Below are 20,219 nucleotides of genomic sequence, written 5' to 3' on the forward strand. Positions count from 1 at the left end.
GAAGCAATAAGACTGTAGTAAATATTTAAGCAAAGCAGGAAGTCCCAGCAGAAGTCAAATCTCTCATTATTACTTATAACAGAGAATCAGAAACACTAGTCCTCATTAGGATAGGAAATTATGATTCATTTATTTGTCATCAATTTCCAAAGGTCACTAGTTTTTTTTCCATAATAAAGAAAATGTGGCCTTATTATATTGAAGACGTCATCACTAGGTTCCTGGGGGCTGATGGTCTCGGATAAGCGTGACAGAACAGTGTAGGCTGTTTGCAACCTGAGAGTGCTCTGAATGAGTGTGGAGTTAGCATCATGGTCAGAAATGACTCCTTCAGTTGCAGTTCATCACAGTCACTGGCAGGCTGTCATGTTCAGGGAGCATTGCTAAGAGCAGCATAGTAGCTTTGCCGTAGTGGTGCAATGACATCTTAGCTTGCATGTGAACACAGTGAGTGAACACTCGGTCATTAACGTAACAATGGCATGGACGGAAGTTCCTTCTGCTAGCCCTTATGTTCATGTTATAGAGTATACAGATTATTTATTAAATTCGGCGTCTATCACTAAATAATGCTGTACTAAATACAGTCTTGGAGGGATATCAGCAAGAGGGTGGAGGAGGAAGACCTGAGCACTCCTTGCCCTCACAAGCATCCCAATTCACCAATAGCTTTCGGATAATTCCCCTGAACGAGAAATTTAGAAGCCAGCAGAAAGTTGCTTGAACATCTCAGGCAAATAAAAAACCAAACTGCGAAGATGGTGGGAAGAGTTTCACAACAATCCCTGCTCTTGGCAAGGTACCATGGGGTCAGAAGAGGTACCCTACCTCTCATCTCAGGGAAGAGAAGGGTGGTTGGCATGGACACCAGCCCAGATTCTCCAACTGGCTCCCTAAGAGGCCTGGAGATCTGGCTGATATACAAAATCCAGCTGCCTGGAGAGGATGGATATGGTGGCTTAGAGCGGTAGGTACGTCCTCGCCCTGCCCAGCGCTAAGCAAGTGGCAGGAGTCCCAACAGTGAGCTTCCTTTGAAGGGAAAATTGGGGCTTGTCCCCAATGTCCCTGCTTTGCTAAGGCTCATATCTCTCTTTAACATTTGGAATTTTGGTGGGTCCAGCAACTTCTAGCTATTTTGGACGGGAGTCGATGACTTGGGCTAATCAGTGTTATGGCTCCTTCCTCCTGCTCAGCAGAAAGCAAGCAGTCCCAACGGACCCTACTTGTCACTAAAAAGGGAAGGCTGGCAGAGACACCCTGGAACTCTGGTCAGACAGACTACTGGAGTACTTTTCATGTGAGGCAAAGCTAGAAGAGCCTGCCTCCCCTAATGTGTAGACGCCAACACTTAAAGACAAGGATGGCAAAAGTAACAAATAATACAACTAGAAACAAACCCCAGTGAGAAGGAGTTACATAACTTATTTGATAAAGAATTCAAAATAACTGTCATGAGAGTGCTTATCATCACAGTCGAGAAAATAGGGAACAAATCTGACTTTTCACAAAGCGAACATATGAAAGGGAGAAAAACACTGACTGCATCACTATGAATAAAACTGAATGGAAAGATGTTTAAAGATGCCATGCAGACTAGGTCAAACAAAATCTGAGTCAGTAAACCCAAAGACATAGTCAGTACAAATAATCTAGTCAGAGGAGCAAAAGGAATGAAAGCAAAGAGTAAGGAAAGCACCGGAAATGCACTTCTGGTCTGAAGACAGGCTAAGGAGTAGACAGTAGTACCCATGTAAATGGAGCCCAGAGAAAGTGCTGGTGATTCTTGGCTGTTTATCATGAAGATATTAGCCATGGTTTTGTTGTTTTGTTCTCCTTGGGGGAGGGGCTCGCTTGTTTATTCTCCTTTGCTATTTTCTTCATTGTTGTTTGCTCTTGTGTTACCTACCCCAACTCTAACCCTTGTCAGTCATATCTGTTGCTCTGGCTCATGACCCTGAAGCCAAGTAGACTACACTGAGACTCCTTAGCAAGGACTCAGCCAATAAGCAAATGTATGAAAAGAATAAGTGAATATATTTTTTAATTTAAATTTTATTTATTTCAAAAGCAAACAAACAAACAAACAAATAGGTAAGTACTTCACAATTCTTCCCAGCTCTAATTGAGAACTAATTGAACACTCACCACAAGCCAAGGCAGTTAATACACACATTATTTGAATCCTATATCAGCCCTGTGAGCTACACAGTTACTTAGCATATTTTTGAGGTCTAGCATTGTTCATAATGTATGTCCAATGCTCAGAAATTTTTTGATTGTATTAATATGGCTTAAAGAGTAGAATATCATTTTATTATAAATCAGTTGATATTTCTTATTAATGATATGTTGTGGCCAGTAGGTGCTATGGAAATTGGGTTTCTTTTTAGATAAGCCATTTCTAAATGGGTTGTATATTATCAAGACTCTTTGGTCTGAAAGTTAAAGTTCCATGCAAAGTAGGAAATCTACAGACTTCTACAACCTACTGTCCAAGGCCAGATGCAGGTAGAGATGTGAATACCTAGTGCAGAAAAAAGCTGCCTGGCCCTTCTGTCTCATCAGACTTGCCTGAGCCATGGCAAGGTGCCACCAACCATCCCAGGCTACGAGCCCAGAGACTTTGACACAAGCAGAGCATCTTCCCTGACAAAGAGCAGCAGCTTTCCCTTCACCCCACAGGCATCCACTCAGCTCCTGTGTGCCACAGTGCTCCGACTACTAAAAATTCATGCACATCACATACAGTCTAGAGTTCTCTGGACTTGAAATGAACAGACAAATCTCAGCCATCAAAGACATTGATCCTATCAAAGGAAGCAGGCATTGAGAACAACAGACCGTGTGAGTACCGAGCACGCTGAAGCTAAAAGGGAGTGGGGAGGGCTCCCAGAGTGGTATCATCAAGCCAGCTCATGTGAGTGTATGTGATGGAAGGCAGAGGTCAGAAATAACATAGTCATACTGGGACTCACTATAAAGGTCACACCGAACACAGGGATCTGGGCCTATAGGTATTTACAGGGAGAAGGCAGAGTCCTAAGGTAGGAATGGCCCTCACCCTTAGGGGAGACCGAGTTAGGCAAGGCCAGTGACAAGGTGAGAATGCACCTCACCTTTCATGAGAAGCAGAGTTTAATGTGGCCGGTTACCTAAGGTGAGAATGTGCCTCACTATTCAGGGGAGTGAGAGTCCAGAGTGGCCAGTGAACCAATGAGGGGACACCTCTAACCATTCATGGGAGTAAGAGTCCAGTGTGGCAGGGACAGCTACCCCAAAGGGGACAGTAGTGTCACTGGTTATCAGGACAGCAGGTTGGAGGTGGGAGAACAGAGTGTGTTGGTCATGTCATTGTCCACCCATAGCCATCTTCATTGGAGGTTGAGAAGGAGCCAGTGACTAGAAGTGAGTAGAATAATCTCGTTCCAGTTGTCATGGGAACTACTTCTTCAGGTGGATATTAGTTAGAAACACCACAGGGGGAGAGGCAGGGAGACCAGTGCTAGGGCCCCCAGTAACATAGACCCACTTCCTCATGTGACAAGGTTCCCACTAGCACAGCAGATATCATGTTCTGTGTACTGTGACTGCAAAGCCAGCAAGCCTTCCTAAAGGCTTGGCTAGGACAGCAGGAAGCAGTGAGGACACCAACACTCAGGGTCCCAGTCTAAAACCAGAAATAGATGGGCCACCTACCTGGATTGAAGACCTTATGAGGGAAATGTGGAAGACCAGGCTTAGTCTATGAAGCCCAGATAGACAGGACAAGGGTTTCACCCATGCAGAGGTCAGCAGAGTACACTTGGACCCTGGTCTTAGAGTGGCCAGTGATGTGGGCATGGATCTCAGCCTTACAAAGGGCATAGAGGGGGTGTAGGTGTCAACCCTGACGATGACAGTGAGGCAGACAAGGGTCCCAACCATGCAGACGACCACGGGATATGCATGGGTCTTGGCTTTGCAGTGAACAGTGGAGTAAACAGGTCCCAGTCACGAAGAAAAGACAGTGGGGTGGACAATGTTCTCAGCCCTGCAGAAGACAATAGAGTATACTTGGGTCTTAGGCTTGCAGAGGATAGTGGGATAGGGGCTTATCTGGACTGGATCTCTGGCTCAAGTCCATGTTGGGACCAAGTAAACAACTTTCAAAGTTCCTCACTATAGATCAAATAAAATTAAAAGGAATCAAAGTATATAGAAAGAGGGGGGGGTACTCTGAGTCTGCAGCCAGTTACAGAGACCAGGGGTGGGTATGCTGTGAGCTCATCCCCCTGTCCACAGTGGTTCATAATAGCTTATGTCATCAGTCTTCTGGCCAGCGGTGTGTACCGAGTGCTGTCTGTGGCTGCCCTCGGTTATGTGTGTGGTTTTGAGCGAGGGGCAGGGTCACATAGAGCCTCCTCTGGTCTCTCAGCCTCTCTGAGCCCTGAGAACCATATCTCACTGTGTGCCTAATCTGATTCACCACTCTTTGTGACCTGGCTTGAGACTGACATCCTCCAGATGAGATGGTGATGTCATTGCTAACCTGTCTTCACATCCCCGTACTAGCATGGAAAGCAGAGGCTGCCCATCTCCCTGGGGTTCTACACACAAATGGGCCTGGATCACAGCTCCTACAGCTGGTTCATACAGACTTCCCATCTTCATGATATTTGCCCAAGGAGCGGGCCTGGAGATGGGTAGGAAGCTTCTGTATCAAGAGTTTCCTCAGGAAGCTGTGGTTCAATATTTGATCATTTAATATTTGATGAGATTTTTGTGAGAGTTATTAAACTCCAGTCACCTCAGTGTGTACTATCTTCTGGGTCCTGCCTTCCCAACACAGGACAACGGGACTCCTGTCTCCTTACCTGCCGCAGGCAATCCCAGCTCCCACCTTCCTTGCAGATGCCTAAGACAGAGCTGGATCAGATAGAGTGCACACCGAGCCTCAGAACAGCAAGGAAAGGAAGGCAGATGCTGTGTCATCTCTCAGGTGATGTGGTTGATCTTTGAACTGTTCCAGAGCTGCAAACTCTCCAGGCAATGTGAATCTACCATCAGGGGAAACATCTTCAGTGATTATTGTTTCTTGTGAATGCAGAAAAAAAGTTCCTCTCCCAACACCAGAAAATAAACTCCATACATTTGTTATGCTTCATAGATGAAATGATTTTTAAAATCGAGATTTCTCAACAGTCCCTAAGAAACTCCCTGACCCTCTCTCCAAACTCGGCATATTCCTCAAATGTGGTCTGGTCTTTAAACTGCCTGTAATGTCTCTTTAAGGAGGAATCTGGGGGCCTGTTATAGCTTTCCATGCCCCCCTCTCTGGAAACAAGATGGTAGACAAGTGGGCAGTGTCTTGGGACAGGCCTGCTCCTGTGACAACAAAGCTTGCTGATCACAGTGCTGCTGCAGAGAGGTGTGGCTTTCCTGTTTCCTCCTGGTACTTGTGACAGGCTGGAATGGTGTAATCAACCTGTTTACAGAAGCCACAGACACAGAGCCAGCCAGAGCTAGGTCATCACCTTACAATACTGATGAATTCATGACTCCATTGTCTCTACTGTTAAAAAGTTTCACCTTCGCCTCAATTGGCTGACCCTGAACACTGCACCCTAACCAGAGTAAACCATGTGTAACCATGGCTTCTCTGGAACCCTCAAAACTTGCCCATATCCTCTGACCTTACCTGAGGGTTCCTCTCCCCGCACCTTTGAAGGGCAGGTGGTAAAAATACCCTGCACTTGTTTGCCACATTCCAGCAGAGCTTGGTGTGGGCCTTCAGATGATCCTCAAAGTTGCAGAGAACCAGGCAGTTCCTGTCTTCCACCAGCTTTAGCAATATGTGAGGAGAGCTAGGTTCATGAGTGTGACAGCCTGTGGAGACAGCACACACAAGATGCTTTAATGTTGGCATAAGGTGTGGCCTTATTTGCCCTAGGGTGCCACTCAGGGTGAACTGTTCAGTTGGTGACTTAAGATTTTTATGCCCTGGTCATTTCAGGGCTACTCCATCTGCAAACCCATGACCCAGGGCAGTACATTTCCACTTAAGAGGAAAATGGAGCGTGCAACCACAGAGAAAGGAACAGTGGTGAGCTAAGGCCAGTAGCACTCAGCTCCAGGGATAGCCTACTGGCTCATCTCTGTCCATTATGTTATCAGTTCACCATGTAGCCATAACTGTCCACTACAGGTGTGTACAAACATAACTTGAAATGATAGCCATTATGCCAACATCTCAGCTCTGTCCCATGCTTGGGGACTCAGCCCATGTGGTCACCTCTCAATAGAGCCACTCTTCTCTCCAAAGTCAGGGTGGCTGTAGCTTCTACTGAGGTTACAGCCAGCCCCAACAGAGCAAAACACATAGCTCAAAAAATACCATCCTTGTCTATTTTGTGCCTTGCTAGAAAAACAGATTATAAGAAAACGTGTTCACAGGTTGAATTCTTAAAACGACACATCTCAGAAACGATGACTGTGACAGGATTAAATTCCACCCTCTATTTGAGTTAGCCTCAGCAGACATTAGTGGTAAGACCAGTTTTTGTGAGGCATGACAAGGTCTTGGAGTCAACAGTGTTTTCAGTGGAAATGTTCCTAAGGGAGCCTTTTAGCAGAGCCAAGGGGCCTCAGAAGACAAGATAATGCCCAGTGTCACCTGCCTCCTCAAGTGCTTGTCGTCTAGGAAACCAGCTGGTCACCACACATGTCCTCAGAAACAAGTGTAGACTCTGCCAAGATGCTAAGCAGAGAGAAAACAGCCTGAACATGTAGGAGAGGACCCTGTGATGGATTTGTCATCCCTGCGAGAACCTTTATAGGAACAGAACCCTATTGTCATAAGGCTTTGGGCATGGGAAGTAAGTGTGGAGCTGGTTGATGTACACAGTTTGCCAGTGTGTGAGGTATGGCCTCACAGGGGGCATGGCCGGCCTCAGTCATACATGGACATAAAGACAAGAACTGGTGGCACAGCCAACCAAAGAGTGAGGTGGGGGAGGCTCTGACAAGCTTGTGTTGAATGAACTTACCTACAGAAGACAAACTCTGGAATGTATACACATGCCAGTTCAAAACAAAACTAAGCAAGGAGTAGAAGATGCTCATATTTTGGAAGAGAGAAGCCCCCACCCTCTCATTCCTCTCCACAGTCACATGACCTGCATGTTTTCTCTCTCAGGAGGTGCAAAGTAGCAAGTCTTCAGCAGAAATCCACCATCTTGTTGGACTAGTATATTAAAGGGTGGAAGCCAGGCTTCCACAGTGCCAAGAAAGATGCAAGGAAAAATGGAGCCATACAGAACACCCCAACACATATGTAAAAATATGTGTACCCATGAACCAAGTTTGGGACTCAGTTAAAGCTCATAGGAAATGAGAATATGGTGAGTGTTTGCTGGATAATACTTGGAGCCTCCCACAGACTTATTCCACATGACCCAAGCCCAGATAGCTCAAGGCACCAGACAGAGTGAATAACAACATTCATAAGAAGAAAATAATAAAATCTAGAACCTCTACCAACCATATATGTCAGGATTTTTTTTAAAAAGGAGAGGGAGGGGTAGAAGGAAGGCGAGTGGGGATGGAAGAGAAAGAGGGAGGAAGGAAGAAGGAAGCAAGGTCCCAATAAATCAAACCTGAGACTAGCTGAAAAGAACTCTACGGCAGGTGTTATAGTCTCGTGTATTATATAAAACAGCTGTTATGTAGTTGGAAATCTTAGAGGATAAGGTTGTCTGATTGCTTTATTTTGATCAGCATGCATCAGCTGTCTAACTTACTAGGGTTTGCTGTGGTATTTCAACACATATGCACATGTACACTGATCCTACCGGCTTCCTTTACCTACCTTGCTGTTGAATATCCTGCCTAGTCCCTAACACTCACTCTCCTATTGCCAATTCACCTTGTTTTTAATTTAGGAATAGTAGAGAACATGTGCTATTTCTCTTTCTACATCTGTTTGATTTTACTAAATATAATCTCCTCCAGTGCTATCCATTTTTGCTGAAAATTGGAAGATATAATTCTTTATTATGGATTAATAATACTTCATGATAGATAGATAGATAGATAGATAGATAGATAGATAGATGGATGATAGGTGTGTCGCACACCTGTGTATGTGTGTGCATGCATGCGTGCACACACATTTGAAGACCCAGAAGTTGACATGTTTTTTCTCAGTTGCTGTCCACTGTATTTTTTGAGACAGTGTCTCTCATTGAACCTAGCACTCACCATTTGGCTGCACTGGCTGGCCAGTAAACCTCCAGCAATACCCCACCCGTCCTGGGGATTGAACTCAGGTCTGCATGTCGATGCAAATTTTCAAGCAAAAATCAGATTCTTCTGATCAGGCTTGTTACCTCAGCTTCCTGAGGGTGTCCCAAGACAGCTCAGTCAACTTCCAGAATCACCAATATGTACAACTACAGCCCTAGAGTTACCTCCATATAGCCTTCTAAGCAAATTAAGCATGGCACCCGTGGGTGTCCGCCATGGCTCATTTTGTGTGTGACATCGCTCTGGCATAATGAGCACAATCTCCTGTGTGGTATCCAGAGAATTCTACAAGGGGTCCCGCAATGCACCCTCTTGCTAGGGATGCTGAGCAGGATGACGTGAACTGTCCGGCATCAGATCAGAGCTCCGGTGTGTGCCCAGCACTCCACCATGTATCAGGTGCAAGCTTGATTGTACACAACACACATACGTGCACTGGCATCTCAGGCACTGCAGGCATGTTTATTCTCATCCCCAATGCAGCACCTTCTCCTCTGGGTGTCTTCCAATCTAGGTGCCTATTGTCTGTACCATGCACCTGTGCGGTACGACCAGCACTAGGCATTGCATCTGTACCATGCACCTGTGCGGTACGACCAGCACTAGGCATTGCATCTGTACCATGCACCTGTGCGGTACGACCAGCACTAGGCATTGCATCTGTACCATGCACCTGTGCGGGACGACCAGCACTAGGCATTGCATCTGTACCATGCACCTGTGCGGTACGACCAGCACTAGGCATTGCATCTGTACCATGCACCTGTGCGGTACGACCAGCACTAGGCATTGCATCTGTACCATGCACCTGTGCGGGATGACCAGCACTAGGCATTGCATCTGTACCATGCACCTGTGCGGTACGACCAGCACTAGGCATTGCATCTGTACCATGCACCTGTGCGGTACGACCAGCACTAGGCATTGCATCTGTACCATGCACCTGTGCGGTACGACCAGCACTAGGCATTGCATCTGTACCATGCACCTGTGCGGTACGACCAGCACTAGGCATTGCATCTGTACCATGCACCTGTGCGGTACGACCAGCACTAGGCATTGCATCTGTACCATGCACCTGTGCGGTACGACCAGCACTAGGCATTGCATCTGTACCATGCACCTGTGCGGTACGACCAGCACTAGGCATTGCATCTGTACCATGCACCTGTGCGGTACGACCAGCACTAGGCATTGCATCTGTACCATGCACCTGTGCGGTACGACCAGCACTAGGCATTGCATCTGTACCATGCACCTGTGCGGTACGACCAGCACTAGGCATTGCATCTGTACCATGCACCTGTGCGGTACGACCAGCACTAGGCATTGCATCTGTACCATGCACCATGTGCGGTAACGACCAGCACTAGGCATTGCATCTGTACCATCACCTGTGCGTACGACCAGCACTAGGCATTGCATCTGTACCATGCACCGTGCAGTACGACCAGCACTAGGCTTGCATCTGTACCATGCACCGTGCGGGGAATGACCCATCACTAGGCATTGTCATATGTACCATGCACCTGTGCGTACGACCAGCACTAGGCATTGCATCTGTACCATGCACCTGTGCAGTACGACCAGCACTAGGCATTGCATCTGTACCATGCACCTGTGCGGTACGACCAGCACTAGGCATTGCATCTGTACCATGCACCTGTGCGGTACGACCAGCACTAGGCATTGCATCTGTACCATGCACTGTGCGGTACGACCAGCACTAGGCATTGCATCTGTACCCATGCACCTGTGCGGTACGACCAGCACTAGGCATTGCATCTGTACCATGCACCTGTGCAGTACGACCAGCACTAGGCATTGCATCTGTACCATGCACCTGTGCGGGATGACCAGCACTAGGCATTGCATCTGTACCATGCACCTGTGCGGTACGACCAGCACTAGGCATTGCATCTGTACCATGCACCTGTGCGGTACGACCAGCACTAGGCATTGCATCTGTACCATGCACCTGTGCGGTACGACCAGCACTAGGCATTGCATCTGTACCATGCACCTGTGCGGGATGACCAGCACTAGGCATTGCATCTGTACCATGCACCTGTGCGGTACGACCAGCACTAGGCATTGCATCTGTACCATGCACCTGTGCGGTACGACCAGCACTAGGCATTGCATCTGTACCATGCACCTGTGCGGTACGACCAGCACTAGGCATTGCATCTGTACCATGCACCTGTGCGGGACGACCAGCACTAGGCATTGCATCTGTACCATGCACCTGTGCGGTACGACCAGTAGGGCGCCCTAGTCCTATCCTTATAGGTGAGTGTGTCCATGCTCCACAATGTCCAACCTCAGCCCCACTCCTCTCCCTGTGGTGTGCCTGTCTCACTTAGGAAAAGTCTAGAAGATGTAAAACATCTCTCACCTCTGTCTTCCTTGCTGTCCATCTAGTCAATTCCTTGTTCAAGTCACTCCCATGGGCTCAGCATCCCCATAGCACTGTCCTGTATGAAGTGCCTTAAACTTTCGTCCCACAATGTCTCTTGGGACCCATTTTTCACTCATTCTCACCTCCAGGACTAAATACAGGAGTTCCCACATTCTTGCTTTCCTCATTGGCTGGGAGAAAACACGTGGATTTTTCATTTTTCGTACTTTTTCTGCATATTTCAAACCCCATGGAGTAGCCTTCATGGTCCCCACCCACCTATTTCCAATCTTCTCCCCCACGAGGTTGTTCTGGCGCCTCTGACCTCTAGTCTCCTACTGCCCACCCACTCTGAGCGAGTGCACACTGTGCTTCCATTAGCCGTTGTTCCCTCAGACTCTCAACACAGTGTGAACGGCTTCAGAGGATTGTACTTCCTTCCTGGCTCCCATAGACCGACAAAGTCACCAGATGCCTGTGCAAATTCAAACTTCAGAAAAACGATTATATTTTTCTGTCCTATCAATATGTTCCATGTGGGAGTATATTTGGAGCACTATTTGGGATACATCTAGACTTTAAAAAATGATCCATCTTTCATCTGAAATCCAACTATTACTGGAGTCCTGTGTTTTACCTGGTAGCTCCATGGGTTCAGCTGTTTTTTTGTGTGTTTGTTTGTTTGTTTATTTGTTTTGTTTTTTGGGGGGTTTTTTGTTTTTGTTTTAGCATCTTGCCCTGTTCCTGACACATGGCTCAGGAAAACTCTCCAGAATTTCCCTACAGATAGCACATGGCTCTCTATGAAGGATTTGCTATGGACTGCAACAGAAAGTACAGGAGATGAGGAGAGGACCCAGCATACCACACACAGAATGGCACAACTGTGTGATGACATGAGGCACCAGAGAGGTATAGAAGAAAGAAGTGGTGTTAAAGTTCAGGCCTGGGTTAAGGTTTCCTTTGGACTTAGAGTTAGATGTAGGCCTAAGCTTACGGTCATGCTTAGGGTTGAGGTCATCAGTAGCAGGGTGCTAAGGCTAAGCATACGGGGCTGGTTCTCATCTCCTGTTGCTGCACGGCCGACACGTTCCTGGCAAGCATCCTTCACAGGGTGAGGTGCCTCTTCCAATACTCACCTAGGCTCGACCTAAGACAAAAGAACCCCAGTTCCAAGCTCTATTTCTGAAGCTTCCACAGACGGCTCTGCGAAGGATCTGTAGCCCTGTAGACAGTGCTGGCACTCCCTGGAGACTTCCTGTCACAGTGTCCTTGGTCAGAGCTGGAGCCCCCAGGCCCAGACAGTCTTGGTGCCAGTCATGATGAACACATCACAGCCGTAGGGGGAGCGCGTGGCCTGAGTCCCTCGGCTCTCCATGCTGGGAGGGTACATGTGTATGTGCTGTGCCCAGCAGGGCTGTAGCCAGAAGCACAGGCTGGGCCCTCCTCCCCCAGCGGTGCAGCCCTAGTTTTCAAAGAACAGCTTTCAGGAGTGGATGGGGGCAACCCTTTGGGGAAAAGAACATATCACTCCAGCCATTGAGCAAGCCCTCTGTGAACTGGACACCACCAGCCCCACAGTTGGGGGCAAAGCAGTGGAGCAACCTTCCTGAGCCCCATGGCAGGAGAGCCCACATCTGTGGCCCATGAAATCAACCTGAGGTTCACATGGGGAGATCCTCACAGGGGTCCTGAGCAGGGACCGAGGACTGCCAGTGCTGCAAACACCTAGAGGATATAGAAAGAGGCCATGGCCTGAGGACAGAGACTGACTAGGGCATTCTGTAAACTGTGTGCTAAGAGACAGAGGAGTCCCGCTTTCCGGGAGGAAGCACACCCACACCTAATGTGGTTTGCCACCTCCATCTAGGGCAGTGGAGGAAGCGCGGCTGTTCGTAAGTGGGTATTATTCCTGTCCTGTTCCATTTATAAACATGAAAAGGTGTTCTCTATATTTGGAGTGAAGACATTGAACACAAAAGGCTTGTTTTCTTATTTCTCTACTTATTAAAACCTGAGTAGACTCCTTACTGCCTTTTAAGGTGACTCAGAGAGGATATTTTCTTTTGTTTTTATCTCAAATTTATTTACACAGGTCTAAATAACTGTATTCACCGGCAGATACTGTGTTATGTAAATTCATTTTTATAACTATCTAAAATTACAAATGAGGTGTGCGGTCCAAAAATGCAGTAAATAACCTGGAACAATTTGCAAGTGGAGGAAAAAAGTGAAATTCTAGAAACCCCGTTGTTTTCCATCAAGAGATTACTTATCTCTCTTGGAGTATTCCAAAACGGGGCTCCTGCCTCACTTACGCATAGATGAAGATCTAATGTGAGCAGCATTTGAAAGGCAAAAACTAGGACAAAAATATCATCGCACGTTATTCCAGAAAATGGTCTCCTTCTGCAGTTTCTAGAGCTACCACCCGTCTATGTAGGAACTTATTTTTCAAGTCTCTGTCAACCGAGATGACAAAGTAGAAATTGCCACTTTGAATGAGCCAAGAGGAAGAAAGTCCACTTCGAAATGTTAGGGGGCTTCCAGAACAATCTCTGAAGGATTCACAATGGCAAGACCTTCCCAGGGACGGCATGAGACTTGCCACCCCTGTGATGTCCAAAGGGCCCTCACCTGTGCATGCCTAGACTCACTGTGCTCTTTGCTCTTGGTGATCAGTGCCCAGGTATGTGATTTTTGTCTACTTATTTGTTTACGAGTTTTGTTGGGTTTAATTTTATGAAAGAGGCTCTTGCCCAGGCTAGCCCCAAACTTACAACTACCCTCCAGCCCCAACCTCCAGGGTGCTGAGGTACAAGCATGAACCATCACACCCAGCTCCTAGACTGTGACATTCGAGGCACAGCGTCATACAAAGGTACACTATAACACTTGCAAAAATCACTGTTAATCCTAGTAAGGCTAAAGGGAATTGCACCACTATTTTAAACATATAGTTAGCATTCTTTACCTGGGTTCCCACTCATGGATTCAACCAATCACAAGCATTCAAATATAAAATTCCAGGAAGCTCCAGAAAGCAAAATCAAAATTTAGCATGAGGGGAGTTCTGTACTGAAGCTGGGAGAGTGAAATTGCCAGAGGATATAACCTGCTATGGCCTCTTGATGCTCCAGTATGGGTGCCTGCCAGTGGTCACTGCCTCTGTGCTGAACACGTAGAGTTTTCTTGGTCTGACTAAATGACACTTAAATGATGCCTAACAGCTACCTGCATTTACATTGTGTTAGGCACGCCAGTCCTCTGAAGATGACTAGAGTATATAGAAGGAAATGCGTCGGTTATATGCAGATACCAGGCCACTCATATGATGTCAGGCATGTAAGTCATGGGACATGATCAAAGCATGCAGAAGGAAACGCATACAAGCATCTTTGGATTGTGGTACCCTGGGGTCCTGGGACGAATTCCCTACAGATACCAAGGGAAGGCTAGGTGTGGTAAGAGGATACACTGTCACACCCTGCCTCTTATTCAGGGGCTTTGATCTCAGAGTTAAAAGGTAAAATTTTGCATTGAGCCATCGCCATTCACTCTTCATGAACACAGACATGGGCTTCTGTGGGGTGGTCTCTAGTACTATAACAGTTTAATTAAATGCCTATGGAGACTCTGCTGTGACTGAAGGTAGCAAATGATAACTATTGTTGAGTTCATGTCTAAAAGAAACTATTCTTTCTGGTTTTTTCAAGACTGTCCTGGAGTCATTTTGTAAACCAGGCTAGCCTCAAACTGACAGAGATCCACCTGTCTCTGCCTCCCCAAATGCTGAGAGTACAGGCATGAGCCACCGTGCCCGGCAAGAAAACCAATTTTGTAAGGGTTTTTGCAGCGACGGCTTTCCTTTAGGTGCTCGCTCAACTTTGGGAAAGGTTAGAAATTTTATTTGGGACGCTGAACTGCGTGCTTAGATACCAGCATAGGCCACCAGCCGGGTTCTGACTGTGTTGTGTGACTGACATTCATCAGGGACCAGACACTGGCTAGGAACAGCTGGACTACTGGTTCTTCTTACGGTTCTTGGACTCAGAAACAGCTTGAAAATGGTATGGATAGTGATGGTAATAAGTAGGGAAATCTAATGGAAAAGATGTGAGGAGCATTTGGTAGACATGCAAGTAAGAAATCAGGATTGCAAAGAAACATGGGAAGAAAAAGGCATGGAGACAGTGGATGTTCAGAGCCAGAACATGTGATGTACCTTATTTGAAAGTAAAAACCGCTTTTAACAGAATTATTTCAAGTCTACAATAAGTGAACATTGCCAAATGGATTTTATAAAGTCGAATGTTTTCCCCGATGTCCAGTTTTCAAATCATATGTGTTTGTGGGAGAGGACACGTGGTACACGCGGAGGCCAGAGGGCCACCAGGAGGGAGGGCCTGCTTCTCTCCTACCGCGTGCCTCTCGGGTATTTTAGCTCAGTAGCTCCTTCTGCCTGAGCCCTCCCCCTTGCACCTGATGCCCCGTTTATAAAGAAATAAAAACTAAAACAAATTATATAAAGGGGTCAGAATCTGTTTAGTAATTATCGGTGTTTCTACATGTGAGCTGCGCCAGCGAACCTGATGCTTCCCCATCCTGAGCGGAAGTGATTGATGCCATCTTCCCACACCACTGCATGGATTTTTGTGACACAGTGGAAATTTTGACAATAAAATCTAAAAGGAAAGCTACCAAATTTCCCAGACATTTAGGCTAAGCAGACCCTCTTAGCTGCTGAGCATCCTCAGTACTTCCCCTACACTTTAATGTTTTACAAAACAACCAGGTGGAAAGTGCTGCCCTTAAAGAAGCTTGGGAGAAAATGGACATTGTGAGAACACACCGGTCCAGACTTCCCGCTCTATCTCTTTGCTTGTGCTGTATAATCCGCTCACTTTAAAACCAAGCGAGAGGCTGGAGAGATGGCTCTGTGGTTAAGACCATTACTGCTCTTGCTGAGTTCAGTTCCCAGAAACTATGTGGGGTGGCTCAGAGCCACCTGTAACTACAGCCCCAGGGGATTTGATGCCATCTTCTAACCTCTGTGGGCAACTTCACTCATGCCTCATATTCCCACATCGGTATACATGCATACGCAGAAATAAAAATGAAGACAGACCTCAAAAATAAAGCTAAAGCAGCACCTTTATTTCTCCCCCAAGTATGTAAAGTTGCCAACAAGCGAGCCTTTATGAGGCTCTTGAGGGGTCTGGCTTAAATCTGGGTGCAGAGTTTTTCTCCTGTCTGTCGAGTTATGAGGTCTTCCGCTATTGTTTTGTTTTTCTCTTTAATAGATGGTGATCTCAACCTCAGTGCCTGGCCATTAAAAAGAAAAGTCTCAAAGCAATTTGCCAAATTGCCTTCATTGCTTTCCCCATAATTTTTGATGAAATTTACATTTGTAGATGCAAAGCCCATAACATTTGCATAAAGCAAAGTCATCCGTTCGAAGATGGTTAGCTGGAAGCATCCTACCAGCCACAGCATGAAGTTAGGAGAGCCATCCTCTCCCCCCTTCCCCAGATGCTCTAAGACCACATTTGACTTTTCTCTGTCTTTGTAGCCAGAGCTATCTGCAAGCTGCCACCGAGGTGCCCGTCGGTCACAGCCTGGACCCATCAGTCAACTACAACTCCCCGAAGTTCCGGTCCAGAAACCAGAGCTACATGCGGGCTGTGAGCACCCTGAGCCAGGCCAGCTGTGTGAGCCAGGTAGGGCCTCTTCTGCACTTCCTCTCCACATAGAGTGCAGCCACCAGTGCTGTGCTGGGGTGAGAGGCCTCCACCGGAAGGCAGTGGGCAGACAATCCTGGGCAGCTCTTGCCTACAAGGAACATGCAATGGCCTCTCTTGATTTACCATGGGCTTTCCTCCTTTTCCACCAAAACAGCCTCATTGGCTTAGCCTACATCTCCAAACAGAACCAGCAAGGCCTAGTGGTTGTCACAGATTGCAGTGGGACACAGCAGAGGGCACCTGCCTGGCACAGGCAAGGCCTTGGTTCTCCAGCATCCCAGCACAGCAGAGAGGAAAAACTGAGTACCACTTGCTCCTGGGGTGGATAGGCCTTATGCCTCAGTAAGTACCAAGCCTCCAAGCAGACCCAGGTCACCCGGAGTATTAGGGTTTGGGCCTGGCAGAGAGGGGGCCTGGGTTTCTCACCTGGGTAAACTGACCAAACAGTATACAGTAACAGCTAGCAAGTACTGTTGACATCATGCATCCTGGGCTATGCAGCAAATAAGGACTGAATTTCTAAGCTAATTAAGCACCTGCTTACTAGTGGGAAATGCTAGTAAAAAGAGAACTTAAATGCCAGTAATCCCAGCGTACAAGAAGCCGGGGTAGGAGAAGAAGGGATTGCAGGCCACCAGCAAGACCTCGCCTCAAAAACATATAACAATATTTTTTTAATTTAAAGAAAAAATGACAGTTTAAACTTAATATTAGCTTTTCCCATTATCTTTGGCCAAGGAATGGAAGAGCCTGGACCCAGGGTCCTCCTTCTTCTATGCAGTTGGTAGGACAGAGAAGTCAGTGGACTTGGGTATTGCTGAGGGGAGAGTCCTGCATGCATTCAATAATGGCAATGTCTGTTGTTGCCATGACAAAAATAAACAGTATTTGTTTATGGTATGTAACTCAGGCACTAAGACATCCCCCTGGCTAGGGACAGTGCTGTGAACACTTGTGGTCTAGCCAGGGGTCATACATCTTTCCTTACGATCCCTTTTCAGAAAGTGACACGCAGGCAGTTTTCCTCTAACTGCTGGGCGTGTCTTTCCCCTAATTTCAGAGGCTCACCAACAGAACTCCCCCATTTCCACAGAGAAGAATCAAAGATGACTTTGGAAGGCACCCACAAGCCAGGCGAAGTCAGTGTACATTGTAACAGCTCCCACCCCAGGATAAGGATTGCTGAGGTAGACTTCCATCTTCTAAAGGAAACACCTTCCCTTTTGTTAATTCAATTCGTCTGACAAATAACAATTTTTAAAAGTAGGTCATAAAGCCAGGTATGGTGGCACATTCCCGTAACTCCAACACTTGGGGATTGACGCAAAGAATCATAAAGCCAGCCATAAATCTTGAGCTGTCTCCTTTTAAATTTCTTCCTATAGTAATAAAAAAAAAAATCCTCTTTCAGTCTCACCCACCCGCCATTTGTCCATGAATTTTATTCTTCCTATTTGTGAGACAAGGACCTAGAACCACTAACTGCTAGGTTATGCCCATCTGAGATGAAAAAGTCTCCTTTGTGCTCAAGGGCACTCACACTTCGCCCTTCAGTTCTGCCAAAGCCCAATTTGGGGAACAAACGAGTTAAGCTGAGTCACTTACCAGAGCGTAGACAGCTGAAAGAGAACTCTATCCCTAAAGAGTTTGCCCCCGCCCCCCCGTGAGTAATGACCCAAGAACATTGCCTCCCTGGAGCTCCCTGCACAATTTGCAGTCAGCTTGGTAGGTTGAAAAGGTTCTTTTCCCCAGAAATCTTACTGTTTATAGAACCATGCTAAATGGTCTTGTAAATCTTATGTAAGTTTCAGGAACTTCCTGAGACTTGTTAGTTGTTTACTTCTTGAGTCTGAAGAGCTTCCTGGTGCTCTCCAAGAGGAAACACTATATAATAAAGCCACATAACTTGGAAAGTTTCATTTCAACTGTGTTCCAATACACACAGTCAGACCGTCACCATTACTCAGCCCCAGAATGCTCTCATCATCCCAAACTGAAGCCCTATCTCCTTTCCCCAGCCCATGGCCACCCTGTTCTCCTTTTATTATTATCTTAGGTACCAGCTGCTAGTGTAACTACTCAGCAGGGGTTCTCCTGGGACTAGCTTATTTCACTGAGCACAACGTCCTCCAGATTTGTCCCTGTTGCAGCCATGTGTTCTGGGCATTGACTTGCTGTGACTTGAGACTTTCACAATGGCATGCTATAACTTGTCTCCTCTGACATGTCTGTCTCTAGCTGACGTCACATACCTTCCCGGTCAGCCATGCTCTGATCCATCCCATCCTTCTTACAACTGGTTTGATTCTTTGACAGACTTTTAAGATAATATCCTCCTTTATACTGTCTGCCAGCAAGACCCAAGTATCGAGAAGCTGTGGTAGACCTGCTGCAATGAAACAACAAGGGGAAAAATCTTAGTTGTCAGCTGTTTGTGTGTGTTGGGCGTGTGGGTGATACAGGGAGACAGGGAGAGAGGGAAGGGATAGAGAAGACTGGATGAAATCTGGTTTGGACATGACACCGGATAGAGAGGAGCCAGAGTTTCCTGGCCTTAGGAGCAAAGACATCACATTGGTATGGGGAAAACACGGGAATCTTACCTGATGGACTTGGAGCTGGTGAAATGACAGCCCAGAAAGGTCCACGGTTGGCTAGTGAGGCCGTGGAAGTAGAGGTGATCACAACAGAGATGGGAAACTTGTTCAAACTCTAAACCAGGGAGAAAGGAGGAGCTCGGAGGAGAGTGTTTTCATGACCTCGGCCTGTGGCCAAGTCAAAGAGTAGACTAGGAAGTCGGCGTAGGTAGGGAAGTGGTGTTGGGAACATGGACGGAACCTGCTCTAAGTTTCACCCTTGTGGCTACAGACAGCTGTGTGCATGACATGATTCTGAGGATTTCACTGTCATAGGCAACTAGGAAGATGTGGGGAGGAGGAGAGCACCAAGGTGGAGAACGTCAGACTAATACTCAGGACAGACAAAGGGGTCTGCCAGTGCCCATCAGGCACTGAGGATAAACACCAGATCTCAGGATGCAGGTCCTCACTAAGCCCATGGTGTGTGAGATATGGGACAAAAAGAGGGGCTGGGCAGTAGGGGAACAGATAGCAAGCGTCAGTGCTATTCTATGTCCCTGAAGTCTGGTTGGCTGCCATCCCAGAGATCCCCAACATGCCATTGATCAATGGCTCATCTATATATGTGTGTCTGTATAGATACACACACACACCTGAGAGAGACCCACAATGCATGAGAACCCAAAGGGTAGGTGTATTTTAGTTTATTTTCCTGTCACCGTGATAAAACCCAAAGGGAAACAGCTTGTGCTGGTTCACAGCTTCCAGGCGCAGTCCTCCATCGCTGTAGAGGACTCAAGGCAGCAGGGGCTCCGAGCAGCCGGCCACGTGGTGTCCGCAGTCAGGAAAGGAGAGCGATGGATGCCAGCCACTGCTCAGCGCCCTTTCTCCATTTATATGGTCCAGGATCCAAACCATGGAGTGGCACTACCCACAGTGGGTGGGTCTCCCCCCCCCCCATGCAAGTAACACAGTCAAGGCAGTCCCCCCCACCAGCTTGATCAGAAGCCCATTTTCCAGACGACTTCAGATTCTGTCAGCATCTAAGAAGTCGTTTGCCAAAACTGAGTCAGTGAAGTGGGTGGGGACTCCCCAGGGTGGGGAGCAGCCTGAGCTCCCAGCCTCTCCTCTCCAGCACAGCCCTATTTAAGCTTCTTATACTTAAAAATCCTCTGTGACCATGTTTCTCCCACCTAATCCTTCAGCATGGCT

General features: G+C 47.1%; 1 protein-coding gene across 1 annotated transcript in view; it reads left to right on the plus strand.

The window, feature by feature from the left end:
- Dlgap2 (DLG associated protein 2) overlaps window positions 1-20,219 on the plus strand; it is a 132,357-nt gene that overhangs the window by 66,955 nt on the left and 45,183 nt on the right. Inside the window, 1 exon segment of the mRNA XM_051169449.1 lies at window positions 16,257-16,404. Coding sequence (XP_051025406.1) covers window positions 16,257-16,404 — 148 coding nt within the window.

This window comes from Acomys russatus, chromosome 27, assembly GCF_903995435.1.
Source record: "Acomys russatus chromosome 27, mAcoRus1.1, whole genome shotgun sequence".
Taxonomy (NCBI): Eukaryota; Metazoa; Chordata; class Mammalia; order Rodentia; family Muridae; genus Acomys; species Acomys russatus.